Raw genomic sequence first — 24,937 nt, 5'->3', positions numbered from 1 at the left:
GATGGCTACTCCATTTCTTCTAAGGGATTCCTTCCCACAGTAGTAGATATAATGGTCATCTGAGTTAAATTCACCCATTCCAGTCCATTTTAGTTCGCTGATTCCTAGAATGTTAACGTTCACTCTTGCTATCTCCTGTTTGACCACTTCCAATTTGCCTTGTATCATGGGCCTAACATTCCAGGTTCCTATGCAATATTGCTCTTCTTAAATTATCACACCACCTAATATCACTTCAACGTAATAAAAGTAAAAGACATCTAAGACAACTTGGTATTCCATTCTTTACTTCTGGGAGACACTCTGCATTAATTCTAAACTTTAAGATCGTTACTATGAATTGAGATACAACACATTAAAATCACTTCTTTTTACAATAAAAAAGTTTAATGTTCATTCTTTCTATTTCTCTTTATTTCATGCTGATTCTCTAAGTATCCTCTTCCATGTGGATAAGTTATTTTGAATTGATCTATTTCCTTTAAGATTTCATTCTAAAAATCTATGCATATTTCATATATTGCATAGTCTAGAAATTTATGTATATATGTAATATTGATATGAATGCAAATAGGCTTTTATTTAGATTTTAGAAATCCTCTACTGTTAACAGGAATCATGATTTATCTTAGTTTTTAAATTCCTTTTTCTTTATTTATTTATTGTTACTTTACAATATTGTATTGGTTTTGCCATATATTGACATGAATCTGCCACGGGGGTACATGTGTTCCCCATTCTGAGCCTCCCTCTCCATCCTCCCTTCCATTCCATCCATGATTTGTCTTAAAATGTTGTTTAGTGTATACTGAGAAATTTATTTTTGAACTTGGAAGTAATTCAGGCACTCACCTGATCAATGATATTTGTATCAGCTGAAAAGCGATTGAGAATCAGTCCCAGTGGTGTGGTATCAAAGAATCTAGGCAATAAACAGATTGGATGTATGATAATTCTAAATGATCTGGAGCCTAGACATTGCTTATAGACATCTTGGTGTCACAAAAATGAGAAGATCCCTATTCATCTGCTGAAAGACTGAATAAATTATTTAAAATTTCAGACTTCACAAAATGCATAGTTTTATCATTTTGTAAAATAAATAACTACATTTTTTACCTTATTGGTCCAAGAATTATCTTATTAAGGAGATTATGGTGAAGATTTTTAGCAGCTGTGAGACCCATCCATTCCACAGTGAGAGATGTAACAAGGCAGAGGAAAATACCTGCTCCACAAAGTATGCTAAATCCAGCGACATAGTAGGTCTAAAAAGCAACCAATACAAAAAAGCAGAGATGACATTATCAACTGAGTTTTTTCTTGCTAGGGCACCAATTGTCAAAGTCTGGCAATATTGTCAATTTCTATTATCTCACATTAATTTACACAGTTGAAGGAGGGCAGTTCTCCTGGGGATACTCCTGGAGATACTCAGGGCAGTATCCCCACCATAATCCCATGGCCGAGTCCCCAGTTGCTCCCTTCACTCTCTTTCAGGGTTTGCCAAAGTGTAGATGAAACATTAGAGTTAGTTTTACGGTTTGAAATATTCTTGACTTTTTATATCATAAAGTTCATTTTTTCTATCTCTATAATCTCAGAATGACCAGCTAATTCACTGGTATAGCAGTTAAAATCAGATACCATCAGAACAAGAACAAAAGTCCTGTGTGTATATTATACACACAAACACACACATATCATGTATATAACTCCCTTGAATCTAAATCCAAGCATTATCACTAAATATTTCTTATGATATTTCAGGTCTTGCCCTAATTAACCTATTGAATCACTATAAAAGTACTGTGACAAGTCACAGAGAAGAGACCTGTGGTTGCCAAGGGAGAGCCAGGTAGGGTAGGGATGGATTGGGAGTTCGGGATTAGCAGCTGTAAAGTGTTATACACAGAATGGGTAAACAACAAGGTCTACTCTATCACACAGGAAACTATATTCAGTATCTTATAATAAGCCACAATGGAAAAGAATATGAAAAAGAATGCATGGTATATATACCTGAATCACTTTGCTGCACAGCAGAAATGAAGACAATATTGTAAATCAACTATACTCCAATAAAATAAACAAAAAACAAACAGAAAAAATCTCACAAAATTCCTGTGACATCTGGACTATTTGTATCTAACTAGATAAGAGTAAAATCTCAGCATTTCTTAGATAATGTAAAAACAAAACCCACTGTACCTGGTCAGCTTTTCCAGTACTGTTTATACTATACTCTGAGGTCCATGTGGCCAGCCAGTAGTCTATCGCTACAATGACGGAATGTTTCAGAAGCTTAGAGAAAATCATCAGGAAGAGCAAGAAGAATCCTCCAGAAGTGAGGTAACGCCAACAGGTCTTCCATGGCATTTTAGTCCTCAGCCTCATCACCGTGGACATGTTATCATCCTCATCTTCCTCCTCTTCTTCCTCTGCATAAGAAGCACTTGTTTAATCTTCTGACAGGCAACAGGTAGATATAGAATTTGTATTATTCCCACCTACCAACAAACCTTCATCAAATTTTAGAAATACAAGTCTTAGAAATTTAAATGTTTTCAGCAAAGAAAAGCATCATTTGAAAAAAAAAAAAAAAACAGGTGAGGGACCTCCCTGGTGGTCCAGTGGTTAAGGATCTGCCTTTCAATGCAGGGGATGCAGGTTCAATCCCTGTTCAGGGAACTAAGATCACACATGCCATGGGGCAATTAAGCCCATGCACCACCACTACTCAGCCCACATGCTCCAGAGCACATGTGCCATGACTACAGAGCAGCCCGCGAGTGCTGTATCTAAACACCCTGCATGCTTCAGCAAAGATCCCATGTGACACCACTAAGATGACACAGTCAAACAAATAAATAAACATTTAAAAAAATAGGTGAGTGCCCATTAACAGATGAATGGATAAAGAGGCTGTGGTATATATATGCAATGAAATAATATTCAGTCATAAAAAAGACCAAAATCTTGCCATATGCGACAACAGGGATGGATCTTGATAAGGGCATTATGCTAAGTGAAACAAGTCAGACGAACAAACACAAAATACTGTCCCATTTCACTCATACGTGTAATTTAAAAAACAACCAAAGAAAAAGAAACAAAGTAAGTGAACAGTTCAAACCACATAAAAACACACATGGATATACAGAGAACAGAGTAGTGGTTACCAAAAGGAAAGAGGTGGAGGGGAAGATGAAATGGATAAAGGGGATCTACTGTATAGTGGATGCTCTGATGCTGGGAGGGATTGGGGGCAGGAGGAGAAGGGGAAGACAGAGGATGACATGGCTGGATGGCATCACCGACTCGAAGGACGTGAGTCTGAGTGAACTCCGGGAGTTGGTGATGGACAGGGAGGCCTGGCGTGTTGTGATTCATGGGGTTGCAAAGAGTCGGACAGGACCGAGCGACTGAACTGAACTGAACTGTATAGTGGCAGACCTGAAATACATTTTTGGTGATGAGCATACTGTTGGTTCTACAGAAGCAGAAATACAATGTTGTGCATATGAAACTTACATAATGTTATAAACCAATGTCACCTCAACACAAAAGAAATGTAAAAATATGTGAAAATGAATAAATGAATGAGTAAATGAAAAAATAAAGTAAATGTTTGGATGAGAAAACTTGTTAATTTATTACAATAAACTAACTAGAATTACAGACTAGAAGTTTATTATGTTATTGAAGGAAATGTGTGTCAATAAAACCACATGCCAGACTTGCAAACATTTATAATATTTTGAACTTTATATTTCTGAATCTGTAAGACTGCACCAGGAGGAAATGGGTTTTGAAATTTGTGCATAGCTCAAGAGGGCATAATCCATAATCTCTGTGGCTCATTTTAAATGTGGTCATGGAGGTGCATGAGCAAAATGGAACCTTCCTGAAGGCAAAGCCAGGGGTCAGAGGACAATGGGTAGGGAGCTCCTCTCAGCTGTTTAAACCACCTGGAAACTTCTAGACAGCTATTTTAAGAACATATTCCATTGCAAGGACAGGGAACTATGGTATTTCCTGAGCAGTAAAATTTGGTCCTTTTTATGGTTTAGTGAGGGCGTCCCTGGTGGCTCAGTGGTAAAGAATCTGTCTGCAATGCAGGACACATGGGTTTAATCCCTGGATCAGAAGATCCCTTGGAGAAGCAAACGGCAACCCACTCCAGTATTCTTGCCTGGAGAATCCCATGGACAGAGGAGTCTGGTGGGCTATAGTCCGTGGGGTTGCAAAGCGCTGGACACGACTTAGCAACTAAACAACAACAGATGGTTTAGTGACTGTGGTATTTCCCACCCTTTCTTTTCCCAAAGACAGTTTTCACTGTAGTCATCTTGTATGTACTTCACTACTGTAGAATGAGCAGGCTGTGAGTAGGAAAGACATATAATTTGGATTATCAATTATCAGATGACAGAGATCTAAGTATGGATAGGATAGGAAGACTGATCTGTCATCAAAGATCTTCATATTTGAGCTAGATACAAAAGAGGAACAAATCTCAGCATTAGAACTGAGAAATGCTGTGCTTAGATGCTCAGTCATGTCCGACTCTTTGGGATCCCATGGACGGTAGCCTGCCAGGCTCCTCTGTCCATGGGGATTCTCCAGGCAAGAATACTGGAGTGGGTTGCCATGCCCTTCTCCAGGAGATCTTCTCAGTGCAGGGATCAAACCCAGGTCTCCCGCATTGCTGGCAGGTTCTTTACCATCTGAGCCACCAGGGAAGACCAGAACTGAAAAGGGGAAATGAAAAAGATCCACAGCTGCACATCCTTTTGCGATTTCAGAGCATAAAGGACAAAGAGAAGACTGTAAACACTTCCAGAGAGAAAAGACATGTCATCAGCAAAGAGTCATGCAATCACTATTCTCAGATAGGAGGTATCAATCAACACTGGAAGGCAGTAGAGCCTTCAAATGTCTGAGGGAAAACAGTTTTTACCTAGAATTCTGTACCAAATAAAGACATTTTCAAATATTCAAGGAAAAAAAAAAAACAAACCCACAAATCAGGTGTCAGATAATCTACCCTTTGGTGAGGGTGGGTCTGTGAGTGAAACAGTTAGAAATTTGCATGATCAAAGAGGTAGACACTTGCAGATTGCTACCTTTCTCCTCAATATCCATTTTCTGTTTCCAAATTAATTGAAATTTTACCTTGCCTATGGCTAAAAGTCAGCATTTTTTCACTTCCTCAGAACTTAGTCTGTCCGCATGATGATCTAGCCAATGGTTAGTAGCAGAAACAATATGGATAACTACTTTTCTTTCCCTTCCTGGTGGATTCAACAGACATAGGATAATACCAGCAACCTAGCAGGTAATATGTACTGTACTGGAATCTTACACATTTCCTCTTTTACTCTGAAATGAAAGTATCACTATCTTATTTTACACATGAACAATTGAATAAACACAACAAGCCCAGGACAGAGTCAGCTCTGCAAATGCTGCGTTTACCACTGACATACTGGAGAGAGTAACTGTAGTTCTAAAGGCTATCTGTTTATAGTACCAAACAGTCTCTTTTTTTGGCTGCCCCGTGGGGCTTACAGGCTGTTAGTTCCCTGACCAGAGATTGAACCTGGGGCCACAGCAGTGAAAACACTAACTACTGGACCACCAGGGAAGTCCCCAAATATTCTTTTAAAACATTTTAAAATCTAAGAAATGGGAGTGAAAAATTCATTCATTCATTCATTCCTTTACTCAATGAGTATTTACTGAAACACTGAATAATTATCATCTGAAATGTAAAGACAGCCCATTTTGGTGTCCTGCTCAAAATGATAATCTTCTCTTAACTGGCCCGTGGAAATGTGGTCCTAGGCCAATATCCATGTAGGAAGACTGAAGTACAGTACACTTACTCTATGGACTTTTATGGTTTATCTTACAAATGTTTTGGCAACAAATGTCAAAGCAATGTAACTATTTAATTTTATTCCTCAAATTTCCAGGAAACCCTTTTTCACCCACTATATTTTATTAAATCCAGAAAATTGAAATACAACAAATAGCTTTCTAACTCTTATTCTTCATTGCTATATTATCATGAGACCCCTGTAAAAACTTACAGACTCAAGTATAAATCTTTCAAAGCAGTATTTTTGCTGTATTCCCCATGTATTGTTTATTTCCCAAGGACTGACATTTTATTTGGAGAAGACCTTTCCAGTTTAGCTGAACAAGGGTCTAGACCCATTGTCCTGTCAGCTCTCTCACACACAGCACAAAAGAACTCAAACACACTGCGGGGAACCCCTCAAGATGCCTCGTTTGACAACACACACCTATTTACATACATCTATATACGCATATTGATTTCACTCCTATTCTGTCCATTTTAAGTTTTATGTATTTGATCTTGCCTTCACCGCTCTGCAAAGTGGCTAGTCATTCTGCACTGACATAGACACACATCAATTGCCAAAAAAGACTTCCATATCCTATTATCCATGTGAATATTTTTTTTAAAAGACCTACCTTCGTCTTCATCCTCCAGTTGGGCTTTGGCCTCTCTTGAATACATGGCTCTCCGGAGTGTTTTCCTCTCTAAGGTTGTTTGGTCAGCTTCCATATCCTACAGGAAACATGGAGCTGTCATGCAAGGAGTGCACAGCCACAGGCAAGTTCTACTTACAGTCAGTGACCCACATGTAGCAAATACCAACCGTTAGCTACCTTTCTGGGTCTGGAGCTCTCTGCTCAAGATGGATGGACAACTGCAGACATACGGACAACTCCTATCATAGGAGAAGGTGTGAAGTAACACTTGAGGCTGTGGGAAACGTATCAGCACTCAGAGGCATTAGGGCAGTATGCCAGGAAAGGTAGTAACAATGTGATAGAGCTGACCCCAGGGGCAGGTGGACACCTCTTCTAGCCTTAAGCCTGGTCCCACCATTGCTCCTTATTTTGTTTTTATATCATCTTCATATACTCTTATAATTTTTCTGTAGACAAAACATGGTCCACTGGAGAAAGGAATGGCAAACCACTTCAGTATTCTTGCCTCGACAACTCCATGAATAGTATGAAAAGGAAAAAAGATAGGACACTGAAAGATGAACTACCCAGGTCGGTAGGTGCCCAATATGCTACTGGAGATCAGTGGAAAAAATAACTCCAGAAAGAATCAAGAGATGGAGCCAAACCAAAAACAACACCTAGTTGTGGATGTGACTGGTGATGGAAGCAAGGTCTGATGCTGTAAAGAGCAATATTGCATAGGAACCTGGAATGTTAGGTCCATGAATCAAGGCAAATTGGAAGTGGTCAAACAGTTGGAGATGGCAAGAGTGAACATCAACATTTTCGGAATCAGCGAACTAAGGCCTGGAATGGGTGAATTTAACTCAGATGACCATTATATCTACTACTGTGGGCAGGAATCCCTTAGAAGAAATGGAGTAGCCATCATGGTCAACAAAAGAGTCTGAAATGCAGTACTTGGATGCAATCTCAAAAACAACAGAATGATCTCTGTTCGTTTCCAAGGCAAATCATTCAATATCACAGTAATCCAAGTCTATCAGTTCAGTTCAGTTGAGTTCAGTCGCTCAGTCGTGTCCAACTCTTTGTGACCCCACGAATCGCAGCACGCCAGGCCTCCCTTTCCATCACCATCTCCTGGAGTTCTCTCAACTCACGTCCATTGAGTCCGTGATGCCATCCAGCCATCTCATCCTCGGTCGTCCCCTTCTCCTCCTGCCCCCAATCCCTCCCAGCATCAGAGTCTTTTCCAATGAGTCAACTCTTCGCATGAGGTGGCCAAAGTACTGGAGCTTTAGCTTTAGCATCATTCCTTCCAAAGAAATCCCAGGGTTGATCTCCTTCAGAATGGACTGGTTGTATCTCATTCAGAATGGACTGTTTGGATCTCCTTGCAGTCCAAGGGACTCTCAAGAGTCTTCGCCAACACCACAGTTCAAAAGCATTAATTCTTCGGTGCTCAGCCTTCTTCACAGTCCAAGTCTCACATCCATACATGACCACAGGAAAAACCATAGCCTTGATTAGATGAACATTAGTGAGCAAAGTAATGTCTCTGCTTTTGAATATACTATCTAGATTGGTCATAACTTTTCTTCCAAGGAGTAAGCGTCTTTTAATTTCATGGCTACAGTCACCATCTGCAGTGATTTTGGAGCCCCCCAAAATAAAGTCTGACACTGTTTCTACTGTTTCCCATCTATTTCTCATGAAGTGATGGGACCAGATGCCATGATCTTCGTTTTCTGAATGTTGAGCTTTAAGCCAACTTTTTCACTCTCCTCTTTCACTTTCATCAAGAGGCTTTTTAGTTCCTCTTCACTTTCTGCCATAAGGGTGGTGTCATCTGCATATCTGACGTTATTGATATTTTTCCTGGCAATCTTGATTCCAGCTTGTGTTTCCTCCAGTCCAGCGTTTCTCATGATGTACTCTGCATAGAAGTTAAATAAGCAGGGTGACAATATACAGCCTTGACATACTCCTTTTCCTGTTTGGAACCAGTCTGTTGTTCCATGTCCAGTTCTAACTGTTGCTTCCTGACCTGTATACAGATTTCTCAAGAGGCAGGTCAGGTGGTCTGGTATTCCCATCTCTTGAAGAATTTTCCACAGTTTGTTGTGATCCACACAGTCAAAGGCTTTGGCATAGTCAATAAAGCAGAAATCGATGTTTTTCTGGAACTCTCTTGCTTTTTCCATGATCCAGTGGATGTTGGCAATTTGATCTCTGGTTCCTCTGCCTTTTCTAAATCCAGCTTGAACATCAGGGAGTTCACGGTTCACATGTCGCTGAAGCCTGGCTTGGAGAATTTTGAGCATTACTTTACTAGCATGTGGGATGACTGCAATTGTGCGGTAGTTTGAGCATTCTTTTGCATTGCCTTTATTTGGAATTGGAATGAAAACTGACCTTTTCCAGTCCTGTGGCCACTGCTGAGTTTTCCAAATTTGCTGGCATATTGAATGCAGCAATTTCACAGCATCATCTTTCAGGATTTTAAATAGCTCAACTGGAATTCCATCACCTCCACTAGCTTTGTTCGTAGTGATGCTTTCTAAGGCCCACTTGACTTCACATTCCAGGATGTCTGGCTCTAGATGAGTGATCACATTATCATGATTATCTTGGTCATGAAGATCTTTTTAGTACAGTTCTTCCATGTATTCTTGCCACCTCTTCGTGATATCTTCTGCTTCTGTTAGGTCCAGACCATTTCTGTCCTTTATTGAGCCCATCTTTGCATGAAATGTTCCCTTGGTATCTCTAATTTTCTTGAAGAGATCTCTAGTCTTTCCCATTCTGTTCTTTTCCTCTATTTCTTTGCATTGATCGCTGAAGAAGGCTTTCTTATCTCTTCTTGCTATTCTTTGGAACTCTGCATTCAGATGCTTATATCTTTCCTTTTCTCCTTTGCTTTTTGCCTCTCTTCTTTTCACAGTTATTTGTAAGGCCTCCCCAGACAGCCATTTTGCTTTTTTGCATTTCTTTTCCATGGGGATGGTCTTGATCCCTGTCTCCTGTACAATGTCACAAACCTCCTTCCATAGTTCATCAGGTACTCTATGTATCAGATCTAGGCCATTAAATCTATTTCTCACTTCCACTGTATAATCATAAGGGATTTGATTTAGGTTATACCTGAATGGTCTAGCAGTTTTCCCTACTTTCTTCAATTTGAGTCTGAATTTGTCAATAAGGAGTTCAAGATCTGAGCCACAGTCAGCTCCTGGTCTTGTTTTTGTTGACTGTATAGAGCTTCTCCATCTTTGGCTGCAAAGAATATAATCAATCTGATATTGGTGTTGACCATCTGGCGATGTCCACGTGTAGAGTCTTCTCTTGCGTTGTTGGAAGAGGGTGTTTGCCATGACCAGTGCTTTTTCTTGGCAAAACTCTATTAGTCTTTGCCAAGTCCATACCCAGACCAATAATGACGAAGAAGCTGAAGTTGAATGGTTTGAAGACCTACAAGACCTTCTAGAACTAACACCCCAAAAGATGTCCTTTTCATTATAGGGGACTGGAATGCAAAAGTAGGAAGTCAAGAAACACCTGGAGTAACAGGCAAATTTGGGCTTGGAGTAAAGAATGAAGCAGGGCAAAGGCTAACAGAGTTTTGCCAAGAGAACACACTGGTCATAGAAAACACCCTCTTCCAACACACAAGAGAAGACTACACATGGTTATCACCAGATGGTCAACACTGAAATTAGATTGATTATATTATTTGCACCCAAAGATGGAGAATCGCTATACAGTCAGTAAAAACAAGACTGGGAGCTGACTGTGGCTCAGATCATGGACTCCTTATTTTCAAATTCAGACTTGAATTGCAGAAAGTAGGGAAAATCAGTAGACCATTCAGGTATGACGTAAATCAGATCCCTTACAACTATACAGTGGAAGTGAGAAACAGATTCAAGGGACTAGATCTGATAGACGGAGTGCCTGGTGAACTATGGACAGAGGTTTGTGACACTGTACAGGAGGCAGGGATCAAGATCATCCCCAAGAAAAAAAAATGCAAAAAGACAAAATGGTTGTCTGAGGAGGCCTTATAAATAGCTTAAAAAAGAAGAGAAGCTAAAAGCAAAGGAGAAAAGGAAAGATATACCCATCTGAATGGAGAGTTCCAAAGAATAGCAAGGAGAGATAAGAAAGCCTTGCTCAGTGATCAGTGCAAAGAAATAGAGGAAGACAATAGAATAGGAAAGACTAGATATCTCTTCAAGAAAATTAGAGGCACCATTAGAGGCACCAAGGGAACATTCCATGCAAAGATGGGCACAATAAAGGACAGAAATGGTATGGACCTAACAGAAGCAGTGGAGAAGGCGATGGCACCCCACTCCAGTACTCTTGCCTGGAAAATCCCATGGGTGGAGGAGCCTGGTAAGCTGCAGTCCATGGAGTCGCTGAGGGTTGGACACGACTGAGAGACTTCACTTTCACTTTTCACTTTCATGTATTAGAGAAGGAAATGGCAACCCACTCCAGTGTTCTTGCCTGGAGAATCCCAGGGACGGGGGAGCCTGGTGGGATGCCGTCTATGGGGTCGCACAGAGTTGGACACGACTGAAGTAACTTAGCAGCAGCAGCAGCAGCAGCAGCAGCAATGGAAGCAGAAGATATTAAGAACTGGCAAGAATACACAGAAGAACTATACCAAAAAGATCTCCATGACCCAGATAATCATGATGGTGTAATCACCCACCTAGAGCCAGACATCCTGGAATGTGAAGTCAAGTGGGCCTTAGAAAGCATCACTATGAACAAAGCTAGTGGAGGTGATGGAATTCCAGTTGAGCTATTTCAAATCCTGAAAGATGATGCTGTGAAAGTGCTTCACTCAATATGCCAGCAAATTTGGAAAACTCAGCAGTGGCCACAGGACTGGAAAGGGTCAGTTTTCATTCCAATCCCAAAGAAAGGCAATGCCAAACAATGTTCAAACTACTGCACAATTGTACTCATCTCACACGCTAGCAAAGTAATGCTCAAAATTCTCCAAGCCAGACTTCAACAGTACGTGAACCATGAACTTCCATATGTTCAAGCTGGATTTAGAAAAGGCAGAGGAACAAGAGGTCAAATTGCCAACATCTGTTGAATCATCGAAAAAGCAAGAGACTTCCATAAAAACATCTATTTCTGCTTTATTGACTATGCCAAAGCCTTTGACTGTGTGGATCACAACAAACAAAAGAGATGGGAATACCAGACCACCTGACATGCCTCTTGAGAAATCTGTATGCAGGCCAGGAAGCAACTGTTAGAACTGGATATGGAACAACAGACTGGTTCCAAATAGGGAAGGGAATACATCAAGGCTGTATATTGTCACCCTGCTTATTTAACTTCTATGCAGAGTACATCATGAGAAACACTGAGCCAGATGAAGCACAAGCTGGAATCAAGATTGCTGGGAGAAATAACAATAACCTCAGAAATTCAGATGACACCATCTGTATGGCAGAAATTGAAAAGGAGCTAAAGAGCCTCTTGATGAAAGTGAAAGAGAAGAATGAAAAAGTTGGCTTAAAACTCAACATTTAGAAAACTAAGACCATGGCATCTGGTCCTATCACTTCATGGCAAATAGACAGGGAAGCAATGGAAACAGTGACAGAGTTTATTTTGGGGCTCCAAAATCCCTGCAGATGATGACTGCAGCCATGAAACTAAAAGACATTTGCTCCTTAGAAGAAAAGTTATGACCAACTAGTCAGCATATTAAAAAGCAGAGACCTTCCTTTGCCAGCAAAAGTCCATTTAGTCAAAGCTGTGATTTTTCCAGTAGTCATGTATGTCTGTGAGAGTTGGACTGTAAAGAAAGCTGAGTGCCAAAAAATTGATGCTTTTGAACTGTGTTGTTGGAGAAGACTCTTGAGAGTCCCTTGGACTGCAAGGACATCCAACCAGTCCATCCTAAAGGAGATCAGTCCTGAATATTCATTGGAAGGACTGATGCTAAAGCTGAAACTCCAATACTTTGGCCACCTCATGCAAAGAGTTGACTCATTGGAAAAGACTCTGATGCTGGGAGGGATTGGGGGTAGGAGGAGAAGGGGACGACCGAGGTTGAGATGGCTGGATGGCATCACTGACTCGATGGACATGAGTTTGGGTAAACTCTGGGAGTTGGTGATAGACAGGGAGGCCTGGCATTTTGTGGTTTATGGGCTCTAAAAGAGTCGGACACAACTGAGCAACTGAACTGAACTGAACTGTCTGAATTGCTTAACGATTCATCCATGTTAACAAACATCTTTTAAAACTGCATGTAGTTCTGGATGGGTTAAAGCACTATCGGTCATACAATATTATGAATCATCAAATCAAATGTATTTCTGATGGAGGATCTCACTCAGGGGATTCAAGAAAGAGACTTCAATAGAAACAAAAGGAAGGCAGGTTATTTTGAAGTAAATGGGAAAGGGGAGGAGGGGAGATGTCAAACACAAACTGCAAAATTTCAAGGGTTGCTCCAGACTCATCCTGTGCTAAGAAACGGAAAAGCGTTTTGTTTTCTCCAGTTCTCTGCTTCCAACACTCCTCCGTCTTGGCTTTGGAACTTCACAAGTAGCATCAGTTCAGTTACACTGTGGGTTAAATCAGCTTCCGCAGGACAGTCTGGGAAACTACCCGTATCTCTGCTTCTGTGGGGAAATCTCTGCATTCTGAGTTCCAAATAACTGACCCACTGACTTCTGGAACTGACAGTAATTTAAGGGCTTCCTGTACATGCTAATACATATATATATAAATCTGCTTGTTACAGGGATAAACCAATAATTCTTTGATGATCAGTCTCTAGATAGTGGTCCTGTTTTGTTTTTATTTGTTTGGCCTCATACAATGTATGATTTAGGAGACTTGCTATTCTAGAAAGCTCTGTTGCTTCCAAGTTCTTGCTTTACAAAAAAAAAGTAAAAGCAAAAGTGTCTCTAGAATAGCATTTTTCGGAGATAATTTCACATTAGCTTTTAATTGTGCCTAATGATATGAAAAGCAATATTTGTACACTGTAAAGTATTTTTTGAGAGTAAACAAAACAACATTTAAAAAGAACTGATCTAAAAAAATAAATAAAAATAAAAAGAACTGATCTTTTGTGGATAGTGTAATGAATTGAAATAAACCTGTACATGGGAAAACAGAAGATTTGGTTCTTTTTCAAATTGCCAATCTGTGTGAGCCAAAGAGTTATCATCTTGGGGACTTTAATCTTAGTCATTTTCATTATGAGTAAAATGCTCATACTAAGCTCTGATATTAAATATTTTAAATTGTTTTGATATATGGATTAAGTAAATACAAATTTAGTTTCACTTATCTAATACATAAAGCTTCCCAGGTGGCTCAGTGGTAAGGAAGCTGTCTGCCAAGCAGGAAATGTGGGTTTGATCCCGGGGAGGAGAAGATCCTCTGGAGAAGAAATGGCAGCTCACTCCAGTATTCTTGCCTGGAGAATCCCATGGACAGAGGAGCCTCGCAGGCTACAGTCCATGGAGTTGCAAAAGAATCAGACACAACTAAGCGACTAAATGACAACAACAACAATCAAATACCTATTTACTGAATGCCTGAGAAGAGGTGAATCAAAGTGAGGGTTGAAGGCTGAGGGAAGAAACATCCAAAAATGCTACTTTATTTTTCTTAATAATACTATGAAGATAATGGGTGATGCCATCCAAGGCAGAATTTTTAACATTTAAATCAGCTAAAAGTATTATCAACTTCTTCTCTAACTTGTAACTTGTCATTACTATCCTCTTTAGCATACTTTCCCATTATTTCTGAACCTTTTAAACTGACAGATCTGTCTAAAGACCAAAGATGGGAAGTTTTGTGAATCCTTTAGTTTCACCTCCTTCTCCACTTGCTTGATCTGCTCTGGTGCTAAGCCAGCTTTTCTCAACCTCGGCACTATTGACATTTTGGGTCATAAAATCCTCTGTTGTGGGGGCTGTTCTGTACACTGTAGTATGTTTAACAGCATCCCTGTCCTCTACCCACTAGATGCCAGTAGCCCTTGCTCCCCTGTTGTGGGTAGCCATTCCCTTCTCCAAGGGATCTTCCAGACCCAGGGATCAAACCCTGGTCTCTCACATTGCAGGCAGATTCTTTACTGTCTGAGCCACCAGGGAAGCCCTATAACCCTGTGACGTGTCTTTAATTATAGAGCTATGGTATCTTGAGTGATCACTTCCATTTCTAAACACAATGTAACAGACTTTCTTCTTGGCTTGCTCAGTAGTCAGTATTACTTAAAAATCAAGCCAAAAGCACCCCCCTTTCTTTCTTGTGGTTTTTCCAGATTTTCTTTTCAAAGTAAACCATAAATGGTTCACTCCTTAAGCTTACATCATATTCTTTTGTCCCTGGCACCCAGACCACTGAAAAAAATGTCATTTGGAGTCATCCCAGTAAGTTTATTATCAAGCATCTCACTGGATAATTTCTAAGTGAGCTCTTGCCAATTGTACACTGTAATGTTTTGATGAATATCCCCCTTTCAAAGGTTCTATGATTTGTCCTACTCTACTAAGACATTGACATACGGCTTTTCTTCCTTATTTTGAGACATTTGTAATTGGCTTTTGATATCTTTGGCAAGCTCACAGAAGGCAGAGCAATCCAATGGTTTGTCTGACTTTTCATCTTTCTTCTGCTATTGAAACAAGATTATTTTTTTTCTTTAAGAAATAATACACTTTAACTTCTTGACATTTTCAGGAACTTGCTGATATAAACATTTTCATTTTATAATGATCATTCCTGACCAGAACTATTGAATTCTGGACCCTTTCTAGTCCCACAGCTCAAGAGAAAACATTTTGAAAATTTACTAGTTCAATTTACAATTTACCTCTCATTCGTGAGTGGTTTTTCTTTCATCACACTCAACTGGTTTACAACTCTGTTATCATTTAATTCAATATTACATTTACATCATATAAATACATTACATTGGTATTAATCTGGGTTTAAATCCAATTGGTACAAAATATTATATATACTGTACAAGTTTAGGCAAGTTACGTAGCCTCTCTGAGCCTCAATTTTCCCATCTGTAAAAGTGATATCATATTTTCTTTGCTTATTTCTCCTATTTTTTGCTTATTTTGTGACAATTAAAAGAGATCATGTAAAAAGGTTTTGTGGACTTTAAAAACTATCTAAATATAAAGTTTTATTATTATTTCTTTCTGATTACCTTCCTTCACCTCCCTCAACTCTATCCTAGGCCTACTTTGCACTATACCCAGAGCTAACAGCTCTTCTTTCTTTCAAAATCATCTCAGATTTTGCTTTGCCCACAACCCTCCATTTGTAAGTGATGAATGAACAATTCATATTGAAGGTGGGGTAAAATAGGACATACATAAGGGAAAACAAGATAAAATGAGGAAAGAGCATGCTTGAGCAAGTTTTAAATGCATATATGACTGTTTTAAACACACATATAATTATAATATGCCTCCAATTCAAGTAAAAATAATAAAAGATATCATTAAAATTTTATTAGTTTCAAAGTAGTTTATCAATTAATGGTATATAAACATACAATTATTTCATATTTCAGATGAGATTATTATGTAATCAAAAATTAAATGTAATACTTCTTTAAAAGTATTTTTTAGTAATTTTGCACTGTATTTTGACTCTTCTTAACTGAACTCTGAACTCTTCTAATCTGAGCAATTACCTTTTCTAGTTCTTGATCCTGCCGATTCATTAGTGTTTTCCAATGTTCATAAAGCTCTACATCTTTGGTCTGAATATCCTTCAAAGTCCCTTCTCTTAGAACACTTCCATCTTTCATGGCTATGATCTAAGGAAAGCATATATTAGAATTATGACAAAAATCCATAATTGGTCAAGTGAATTATATTTATCTCAGGAAGCATTTATATAGCTGTAGTATAAAAATTCTTTTAATGTCTTTTAAACTCTTACCCAGTCAGCATGTGTTAGATATTGTAATTTGTGAGTCACAAGAACAAGTGTCCTCTTGTCATCTTGGAGAAATTTCAAAATTCCTTCCTGCATTAGGTGATCACTCAAGTGAATATCCAAGGCAGAAAATGGATCATCCTACAACAAGTAAAATGGAGAGATAATGAAAAATTTTCATATTTTCTTTGTAATGCAATTCCTCCAGAAAACAGAAATACAAAAAACTAAAGGCAAATTATCCCACAAAATTCAATTTATAATAGACTCTGAATAGCTTTAAGTGACAAAAAGTTACTAAATTAAAAATGAAGACTTTATTTTCTCTTTCATGTTAAAAGTAAATAACAATATTTAGAGTGGGTTTAATTTTTATATATAGAATCTCCAAGTTCAAAAGCCAGCATTAGGAATTCAGAAAGATGGCGGAGGAATAGGACGGGAAGATCACTTTCTCCCTCACAAATTCCTCAAAAGAAAATCTCAACGCTGAGCAAACTCCACAAAACAACTTCTGTAGGTTGGCAGAGGACATCAGGCAACCAGAAAAGCAGACCATTGTCTTCAAAAACAGGTAGGAAAAAATATAAAAGACAAAAAAGGAGACAAAGGAGGTGGGGAGGGAGCTCCATCCCGAGAAGGGAATTTTAAGAAGAGAGGTTTCCAAACACCAGGAAACACTCTCCCTGCCGAGTCTGTGGCGAGCCTTGGAAACACAGAGGGCAACATAACAGGAAGCAAAAACAAATAAATAATTAAAACCAACAGATTACAAGCCCAACAGTAACTCCCCCAGCGGAAAAGCAGCACAGACGCCTGCATCCACCATTGGGAAGTGGGGGCAGGGCAGGGACGCGCGGGAGGCGCGGGCTGCAGAGCTTTGCAAGAATCGGGCAGGAACGCCCCACGCGCAACCAGAACGATCTAACTTGGGCTAGCAAACCAGACTGTGGGATAGCTACCACGCGAAAAGCTCGAACATAAGACACTGCCAGGACCGAGCACAGAACAAAGGACGGAATGGAGAAAGCCGGCTGCAGACCATTCCCCGCCGAGGACAGGCAGCCAGAGCCGTAAGGACTGGAAAGGGGCAATTGCAGACCCGGAGAGACTTTACGTACCTAACTGCAAGCAGGCTCCTTTGCTAAGACTTCTGGGGATGCTGGACAGTCACAGTCTGCCTCACGGGGTGTGCCAGCGGTCCACCCAGAGAGCTGAGCGGCAGCGGCAGAAAAGGTGACAAGCCGCGGCGATCGCGCTCGCCAAACGCCTGAGCTACTCGGACCTGGGAAGGGCACAAAGCGCAGTCCCAGCCGCATTTGTGCCTCTGAGGGCTGCCTGAGCGCCGAACCTGAGCGGCTTGGACCGGGGAAGTGCACGCAGCCTAGGGCCGGCCCCAGACGGTTACCGGCTGAGCATCGTAGAGCCGGAGCGGTTTGTGCGCCGTGAGAAAGGACAGGTCAAGCGGGGCTGAAATACTGTGTGCACACGACAGTGCTATTTGTTTGCAGCATCCCCCCTCCCCACAGCGCGACTGAACTAGTGAGCCTAAAAAACCAGCAAACAGAAGAAGTTAAACAGAGGGAACCCCCTTGGAAGTGAGCCCACACGGCCCATAACATCAGAGAAGAGCCAGATATATTTTTACTATTTTTAAAATCATGCCTTTTTTTTTTTTTTTGCTTTTTGCTTTTTTATTTTGTTTTTCTTTTTTTCCTAGCTTTTTAAAAATTGTTAAGTCTTCTATTTCTCCTCTAATTTTTATTTCTATAACCTAGTATTACTATTTTTTAAAAAAAGACTTTTTTTTTTAAGGCAAACACCATATATACTCTTTGGATGGTTGTTGGTGTTTGTTTGTTTGTTTGTTTTTTAATAATTCTTTTTTTTTCTTTCTTCCTTTTTCCTTCTGCTTTTCTTTAATATTGTATCTTTGAAAATCCAACCTCTACTCTAGATTTTTAATCTTTGCTCTTAGGTTTTTGTTGTCAATTTTGTACATTTAAAAGCCCAAAGTTCACTACCCAAGTTTACCTGAGAGCGAGATTACTGGCTTGACCACTCTCTCCTCCTCTGGACTCTCCTTTTTCTCCACCAGGTGGCCTCTGTCTCTTTTCTCCCCCATCTCTTCTCTATCCAACTCTGTGAATCTCTGTGTGTTCCAGACGGTAGAGAACACCTAAGGAACTGGTTACTGGCAGGATTTGTCTCTCTCCTACTCATTCCTCTCTCTTATCCTCCTGGTCACCTCTGTCTACTTCCTCCCTCTCCTCTTCCCCGTATAACTCTGTAAATACCTCTGAGCGGTCCAGACTATAGAGCACACATAAGGAAGTGACTATTGGCTAGCTTGCTCTCTCCTCTCTTGATCTCACTGCATCTCATTCCAGTTACCTCTAACTACCCCCTCCATCTTCTCTTCTTGTAACTCAGTGAACCTCTCTGAGTGTCCCTCAATGTGGAGAAACTTTTCATCTTTAACCTAGATGTTTTATCATCGGTGCTGTATAGATGGAGAAGTCTAGAGGCTACTGTAAAAATAAAACTGAAAACCAGAAGCAGGAAGCTTAAACCCAAAGCCTGAAAACATTAGAGAACTCTTGAATTCAGGGAACATTAAGCAATAGGAGCTCATCAAATGCCTTCATACCTACACCGAAACCAAGCTCCACCCAAGGGCCAATAAGTTCCAAAACAAGACATACCATGTAAATTCTCCAGAAACACAGGAACACTCCCCGGAGCCTCAATATACAGGCAGCTCAAAATTATCCCAAAACCTTTGATGTCTCATAACCCATTACGGGTCACTCCACTGCACTCCAGAGAGAAGAAACCCAGCTCCACCCACCAAAACTCCAACACAAGCCTCCCTAACCAGGAAACCTTGACAAGCCACTGATAGAACCCCACCCAAAGTGAGGAAGCTCCATAATAAAGAGAACTCCACAAATTACCAGAATATAAAAAGGCCACCCTAAACGCAGCAATATAACCAAGATGAAGAGACAGAGGAATACTCAGCAGGTAAAGGAACAGGAGAGTTGCCCACCAAACCAAACAAAAGAGGAAGAAGTAGGGAATCTACCGGAGAAGGAATTCCGAATATTGATAGTGAAAATGATCCAAAATCTTGAAATCAAAATGGAAACACAGATAAATAGCCTAGAGACAAGGATTGAGAAGATGCAAGAAAGGTTTAACAAGGACCTAGAAGAAATAAAAAAGAGTCAAAATATAATGAATAACGCAATAAATGAGATCAGAAACACTCTGGAGGCAACAAATAGTAGAATGACGGAGGCAGAAGATAGGATTAGTGAAATAGAAGATAGAATGGTAGAAATAAATGAATCAGAGAGGAAACAAGAAAAACGAATTAAAAGAAACGAGGACAATCTCAGAGACCTCCAGGACAATATGAAACGCTCCAACATTCGAATTATAGGAGTCCCAGAAGAAGAAGACAAAAGAAAGATCATGAGAAAATCCTTGAGGAGATAATAGTTGAAAACTTCCCTAAAATGGGGAAGGAAATAATCACCCAAGTCCAAGAAACACAGAGAGTTCCAAATAGGATAAACCCAAGGCGAAATACCCCAAGACACATATTAATCAAATTAACAAAGATCAAACACAAAGAACAAATATTAAAAGCAGCAAGGGAAAAACAACAAATAACACACAAGGGGATTCCCATAAGGATAACAGCTTATCTTTCAATAGAAACTCTTCAGGCCAGGAAGGAATGGCAGGACATACTTAAAGTGATGAAAGACAATAACCTACAGCCCAGATTACTGTACCCAGCAAGGATCTCATTCAAATACGAAGGAGAAATCAAAAGCTTTACAGACAAGCAAAAGCTGAGAGAATTCAGCACCACCAAACCAGCTCTCCAACAAATTCTAAAGGATATCCTCTAGACAGGAAACACGAAAGGGTGTATAAACCCGAACCCAAAACAATAAAGTAAATGGTAACGGGATCATACTTATCAATAATTACCTTAAACGTAAATGGGTTGAACGCCCCAACCGAAAGGCAAAGACTGGCCGAATGGATACAAAAACAAGACCCCTCTATATGCTGCTTACAAGAGACCCACCTCAAAACAAGGGACACATACAGACTGAAAGTGAAGGGCTGGAAAAAGGTATACCACGCAAAAGAGACCAAAAGAAAGCAGGAGTGGCAATACTCATATCCGATAAAATAGACTTTAAAACAAAGGCTGTGAAAAGAGACAAAGAAGGCCACTACATAATGATCAAAGGAACAATCCAAGAAGAAGATATAACAATTATAAATATATATGCACCCAATATAGGAGCACTGCAATATGTAAGACAAATGCTAACACGTATGAAAGGGGAAATCAACAATAACACAATAATAGTGGGAGACTTTAATACCCCACTCACACCTATGGACAGATCAACTAAACAGAAAATTAACAAAGAAACGCAAACTTTAAACGATACATTAGATCAGTTAGACCTAATTGATATCTATAGGACATTTCACCCCAAAACAATGAATTTCACCTTTTTTTCAAGTGCTCATGGAACCTTCTCCAGGATAGATCACATCCTGGGCCATAAATCTAAACTTGATAAATTCAAAAAAGTCGAAATCATTCCAAGCATCTTTTCTGACCATAATGCATTAAGATTAGATCTCAATTACAGGAGAAAAACTATTAAAAATTCCAACATATGGAGGATGAACAACACACTTCTGAATAACCAACAAATCACAGAAGAAATCAAAAAGAAATCAAAATATGCATAGAAACTAATGAAAATGAAAACACAACAACCCAAAACCTGTGGGACACTATAAAAGCAGTGCTAAGAGGAAAGTTCATAGCAATACAGGCATACCTCAAGAAACAAGAAAAAAGTCAAATAAATAACCTAACTCTGCAACTAAAGCAACTAGAAAAGGAAGAGTTGGAGAACCCCAGAGTTAGTAGAAGGAAAGAAATCTTAAAAATTAGGGCAGAAATAAATGCAAAAGAAACAAAAGAGACCATAGCAAAAATCAACAAAGCCAAAAGCTGGTTCTTTGAAAGGATAAATAAAATTGACAAACCATTAGCCAGACTCATCAAGAAGCAAAGACAGAAAAATCAAATCAATAAAATTAGAAATGAAAATGGAGAGATCACAACAGACAACACAGAAATACAAAGGATCATAAGAGACTACTGTCAGCAGTTGTATGCCAATAAAATGGACAACGTGGAAGAAATGGACAAATTCTTAGAAAAGTACAATTTTCCAAAACTGAACCATGAAAAAATAGAAAATCTGAATAGACCAACTACTGGTAAGGGGATTGAATTAGTAATCAAAAACACCCCAACAAACAAAAGCCCAGACCAGACGGTTTCACTGGTGAATTCAATCAAACATTTCAACTGGGATTTAAACCAATCCTTCTCAAACTTTTTCAAAAAACAGGAGAGGAAAGTATACTTCCAAACATTTTACAAAGCTAGTATTACCCTGATATTAAAACCAATGATTCCCTGATACCAAAGACACCACACACACAAAAAAAGAAAATTACAGACCAGTGTTTCTGATGAACACAGATGCAAACATCCTTGACGAAATATTAACAAGCCATATTCAACAGTCATTAGAGATTCATACACCATGAATAAGTTGGATTTATTCCAGGGATGCAAGGATAGTTCAACATCTGCAAATCAATCAATATGACACACCACAATAATAAAATAAAGGATAAAAATCATATGATCAACTCAATAGAAGCACAAAATACATTTGCCAAATTAAACATTCAATCATGATAAAAACTTTGAATAAAATGGGTATAGAGAAAACACACCTCAACATAATAAAGATCATATATGACAAGCCCACAGCTAACACCACACTCAATGGTGAAAAGTTGAAACCTTTCTTCCTAGGATCAGAAATAAGACAAGGATACCCAGTCTCACTTTTATTCAACACAGTACTGAAAAAAATACTATGGGGCTTACCAGGTGGCTTAGTGATAAAGAATCTACCTGCCAGTGCAGGAGATGTGGGTTTGATTCCTGGGTCAGAAAGATCCCCTGGAGGAAGAAATGGCAACCCACTCCAGTATTCCTCCCTGGGAAATCCCGTGGACAAATGAGCCTGGTGGGCTATAGTCCACAGGGTCCGAAGAACTGGACACTACTGAGCGACTGGATCACAACAAACTGCGAAAAATTCATAAAGAGATGGGAATATCCGACCACCTTACCTGCCTCCTGAGAAATCTGTATGCAGGTCAAGAAACAACAGTTAGAACTGAACATGGAACAACAGACTGGTTTCAGATAGGGAAAGGAGTATGTCAAGTTTGTATACTGTCACTATGCTTATTTAACTTATGTGCAGAGTATATCATGCAAAATGCCAGACTGGATGAAACACAAACTGGAATCAAGATTGCCGGGAGAAATATCAATAACCTCAGAAATGCAGATGATGCCGCCCTTAAGGCGGAAAGTGAAGAAGAACTAAAGAGCCTCTTGATGAAAGTGAAAGAGAGTGAAAAAGTTGGCTTAAAGCTCAACATTCAGAAAATGAAGATCATGGCATCTGGTCCCATCACTTCATGCAAATAGATGGGGAAACAACGGAAACAGTGACAGACTTTATTTTTTGGGCTCCAAAATCACTGCAGATGGTGACTGCAGTCATGAAATTAAAAGACACTTGCTCCTTGGAAGGAAAGCTATGACCAACCTAGAGAGCATATTAAAAAGAGACATTACTTTACCAACAAAGGTCCATCTGTCAAAGCTATGGTTTTTCCAGTAGTCATATATGGATTTGAGAGTCACCATCCACAAAGAAAGCTGAGCACCGAAGAATTGATGTTTTTGAACTGTGGTGTTGGAGAAGACTCTTGAGAGTCCCTTGGACTGCAAGGAGATCCAACCAGTCCTTCCTAAAGGAAACCAGTCCTGAATGTTCATTGGAAGGACTGATGTTGAAGCTGAAACTCCAATACTTTGGCCACCTGATGGGAAGAACTGACTCATTTGAAAAGACCCTGATGCTGGGAAAGATCGAAGGCAGGAGGAGAAGGGGATGACAGAGGATGAGATGGTTGGATGACATCACTGACTCAACGGACATGAGTTTGAGCAAACTTCGGGAGCTTGTGATGCACAGGGAAGCCTGGCGTGCTGCAGTCCATGCGGTCACAAAGAGTCAGACATGACTAAGAGACTGAACTGAACTGAAATGACTGGGCTGAAGTGACTGGGCACACATACACTGGAAGTACTATGTCAGATCAATTAGTCAAGAAAAAGAAATGGCATCCAAATAGGAAAGGAAGAAGTTATACTATCTCTATGTACAGATACAATGTGGAAAGAGTAGTCTCTTCAATAAATTTTATTGGGGAAAGTAGACAGCAGTATGCAAAAAAAAAAAAAAAACAAAAAACAAAAAACAAAACCTGGGCCACTATTTTACGTCATACACAAAAATGAACTCAAGTGGATTAAAGATACGAACCTAAGATCTGAAACCATAAAACTCTTAGAAGAAAACATAGTGGATAAGCTCTTTGATGTTGGTCTTGGCAACGCTTTTAAAATTTTAATACCAAAAACAAAGGCAACAAGGGCAAAAATAAATAAACAGAACTACATCAAACCAAAACATTTCTGTCCATTAAAGAAAATCATCAACAAAATGAAAGGGCAACTTATGGAATGGGATGAAATGTTTGCAAATCATGTATCTTATAAGTAGTAATGCCCCCAAAATATAAAAACCTCATACAAATCAATAACAAAATATCCAAACAATCCAATTAAAAAATGGTCAAAGGATCTGAATAGATATTTTTTCCCAAAAAGTGAAAAAATGGCCAAAAGTTACATAAATAGTACTCAACATCATTAATTATCATTAATATTAATATTATTAATTATCTGGAAAATACAAATCAAAACCACAATGAGATATCACTTCATACCTGTTAGATTGGCTATTATCAAAAAGACAAGAAATAACTAATGTTGGTGAGAATGTGGAGAAAAAGGAATTTTTGCATTGTAGTTGCAAATATAAATTGTTGCAGCCACCATGGAAAAAAGTATGGAGGTGTAAAGGCTAATTTGATAAAGTTTAATTAGAGTTTACAGCAAAATCTAAAACCTTTCAACTAATTATTTATATGATCTTTATAGATGGATCTTTTTAAGATAGATGTAAGATCTTTATAGATAATAATAATGTCTCTTTCTCCTTTGTTCCCTTTGTACCCAGCGCAGAAGATGGCTCTGAAGACACTCATTAAACACTGATGGATGGAAAGGAAGGAAGGGAGGGAAGGAGGAAGGTAGGAAGGAAAGGAGGAAGGGAGACAAAAAGAGGGCAAAAGACAACACAGTAACTTGAGAGTAATAATTAAAAGAAGAAAAAAAAGA

General features: G+C 39.3%; 1 protein-coding gene across 9 annotated transcripts in view; it reads right to left on the bottom strand.

The window, feature by feature from the left end:
* The window catches only part of ABCC9 (ATP binding cassette subfamily C member 9), a 169,795-nt gene that overhangs the window by 59,222 nt on the left and 85,636 nt on the right, over window positions 1-24,937 (bottom strand). For all 9 annotated transcript variants that reach the window (XM_042247430.1, XM_060413321.1, XM_060413319.1 and 6 more), the window contains 6 exons: window positions 16,483-16,620; window positions 16,232-16,357; window positions 6,508-6,604; window positions 2,212-2,441; window positions 1,120-1,268; window positions 853-922 (listed from right to left, as the gene is read on the bottom strand). In XM_042247430.1, coding sequence (XP_042103364.1) covers window positions 853-922; window positions 1,120-1,268; window positions 2,212-2,441; window positions 6,508-6,604; window positions 16,232-16,357; window positions 16,483-16,620 — 810 coding nt within the window. The remainder of the gene's footprint in view (window positions 1-852; window positions 923-1,119; window positions 1,269-2,211; window positions 2,442-6,507; window positions 6,605-16,231; window positions 16,358-16,482; window positions 16,621-24,937) is intronic.

The sequence above is a fragment of the Ovis aries genome, chromosome 3 (assembly GCF_016772045.2).
Source record: "Ovis aries strain OAR_USU_Benz2616 breed Rambouillet chromosome 3, ARS-UI_Ramb_v3.0, whole genome shotgun sequence".
In the NCBI taxonomy this organism is placed as follows: domain Eukaryota; kingdom Metazoa; phylum Chordata; class Mammalia; order Artiodactyla; family Bovidae; genus Ovis; species Ovis aries.
Note: the sequence above shows the minus strand (reverse complement) of the source record. Positions and strands in the feature narration are given on the sequence as shown.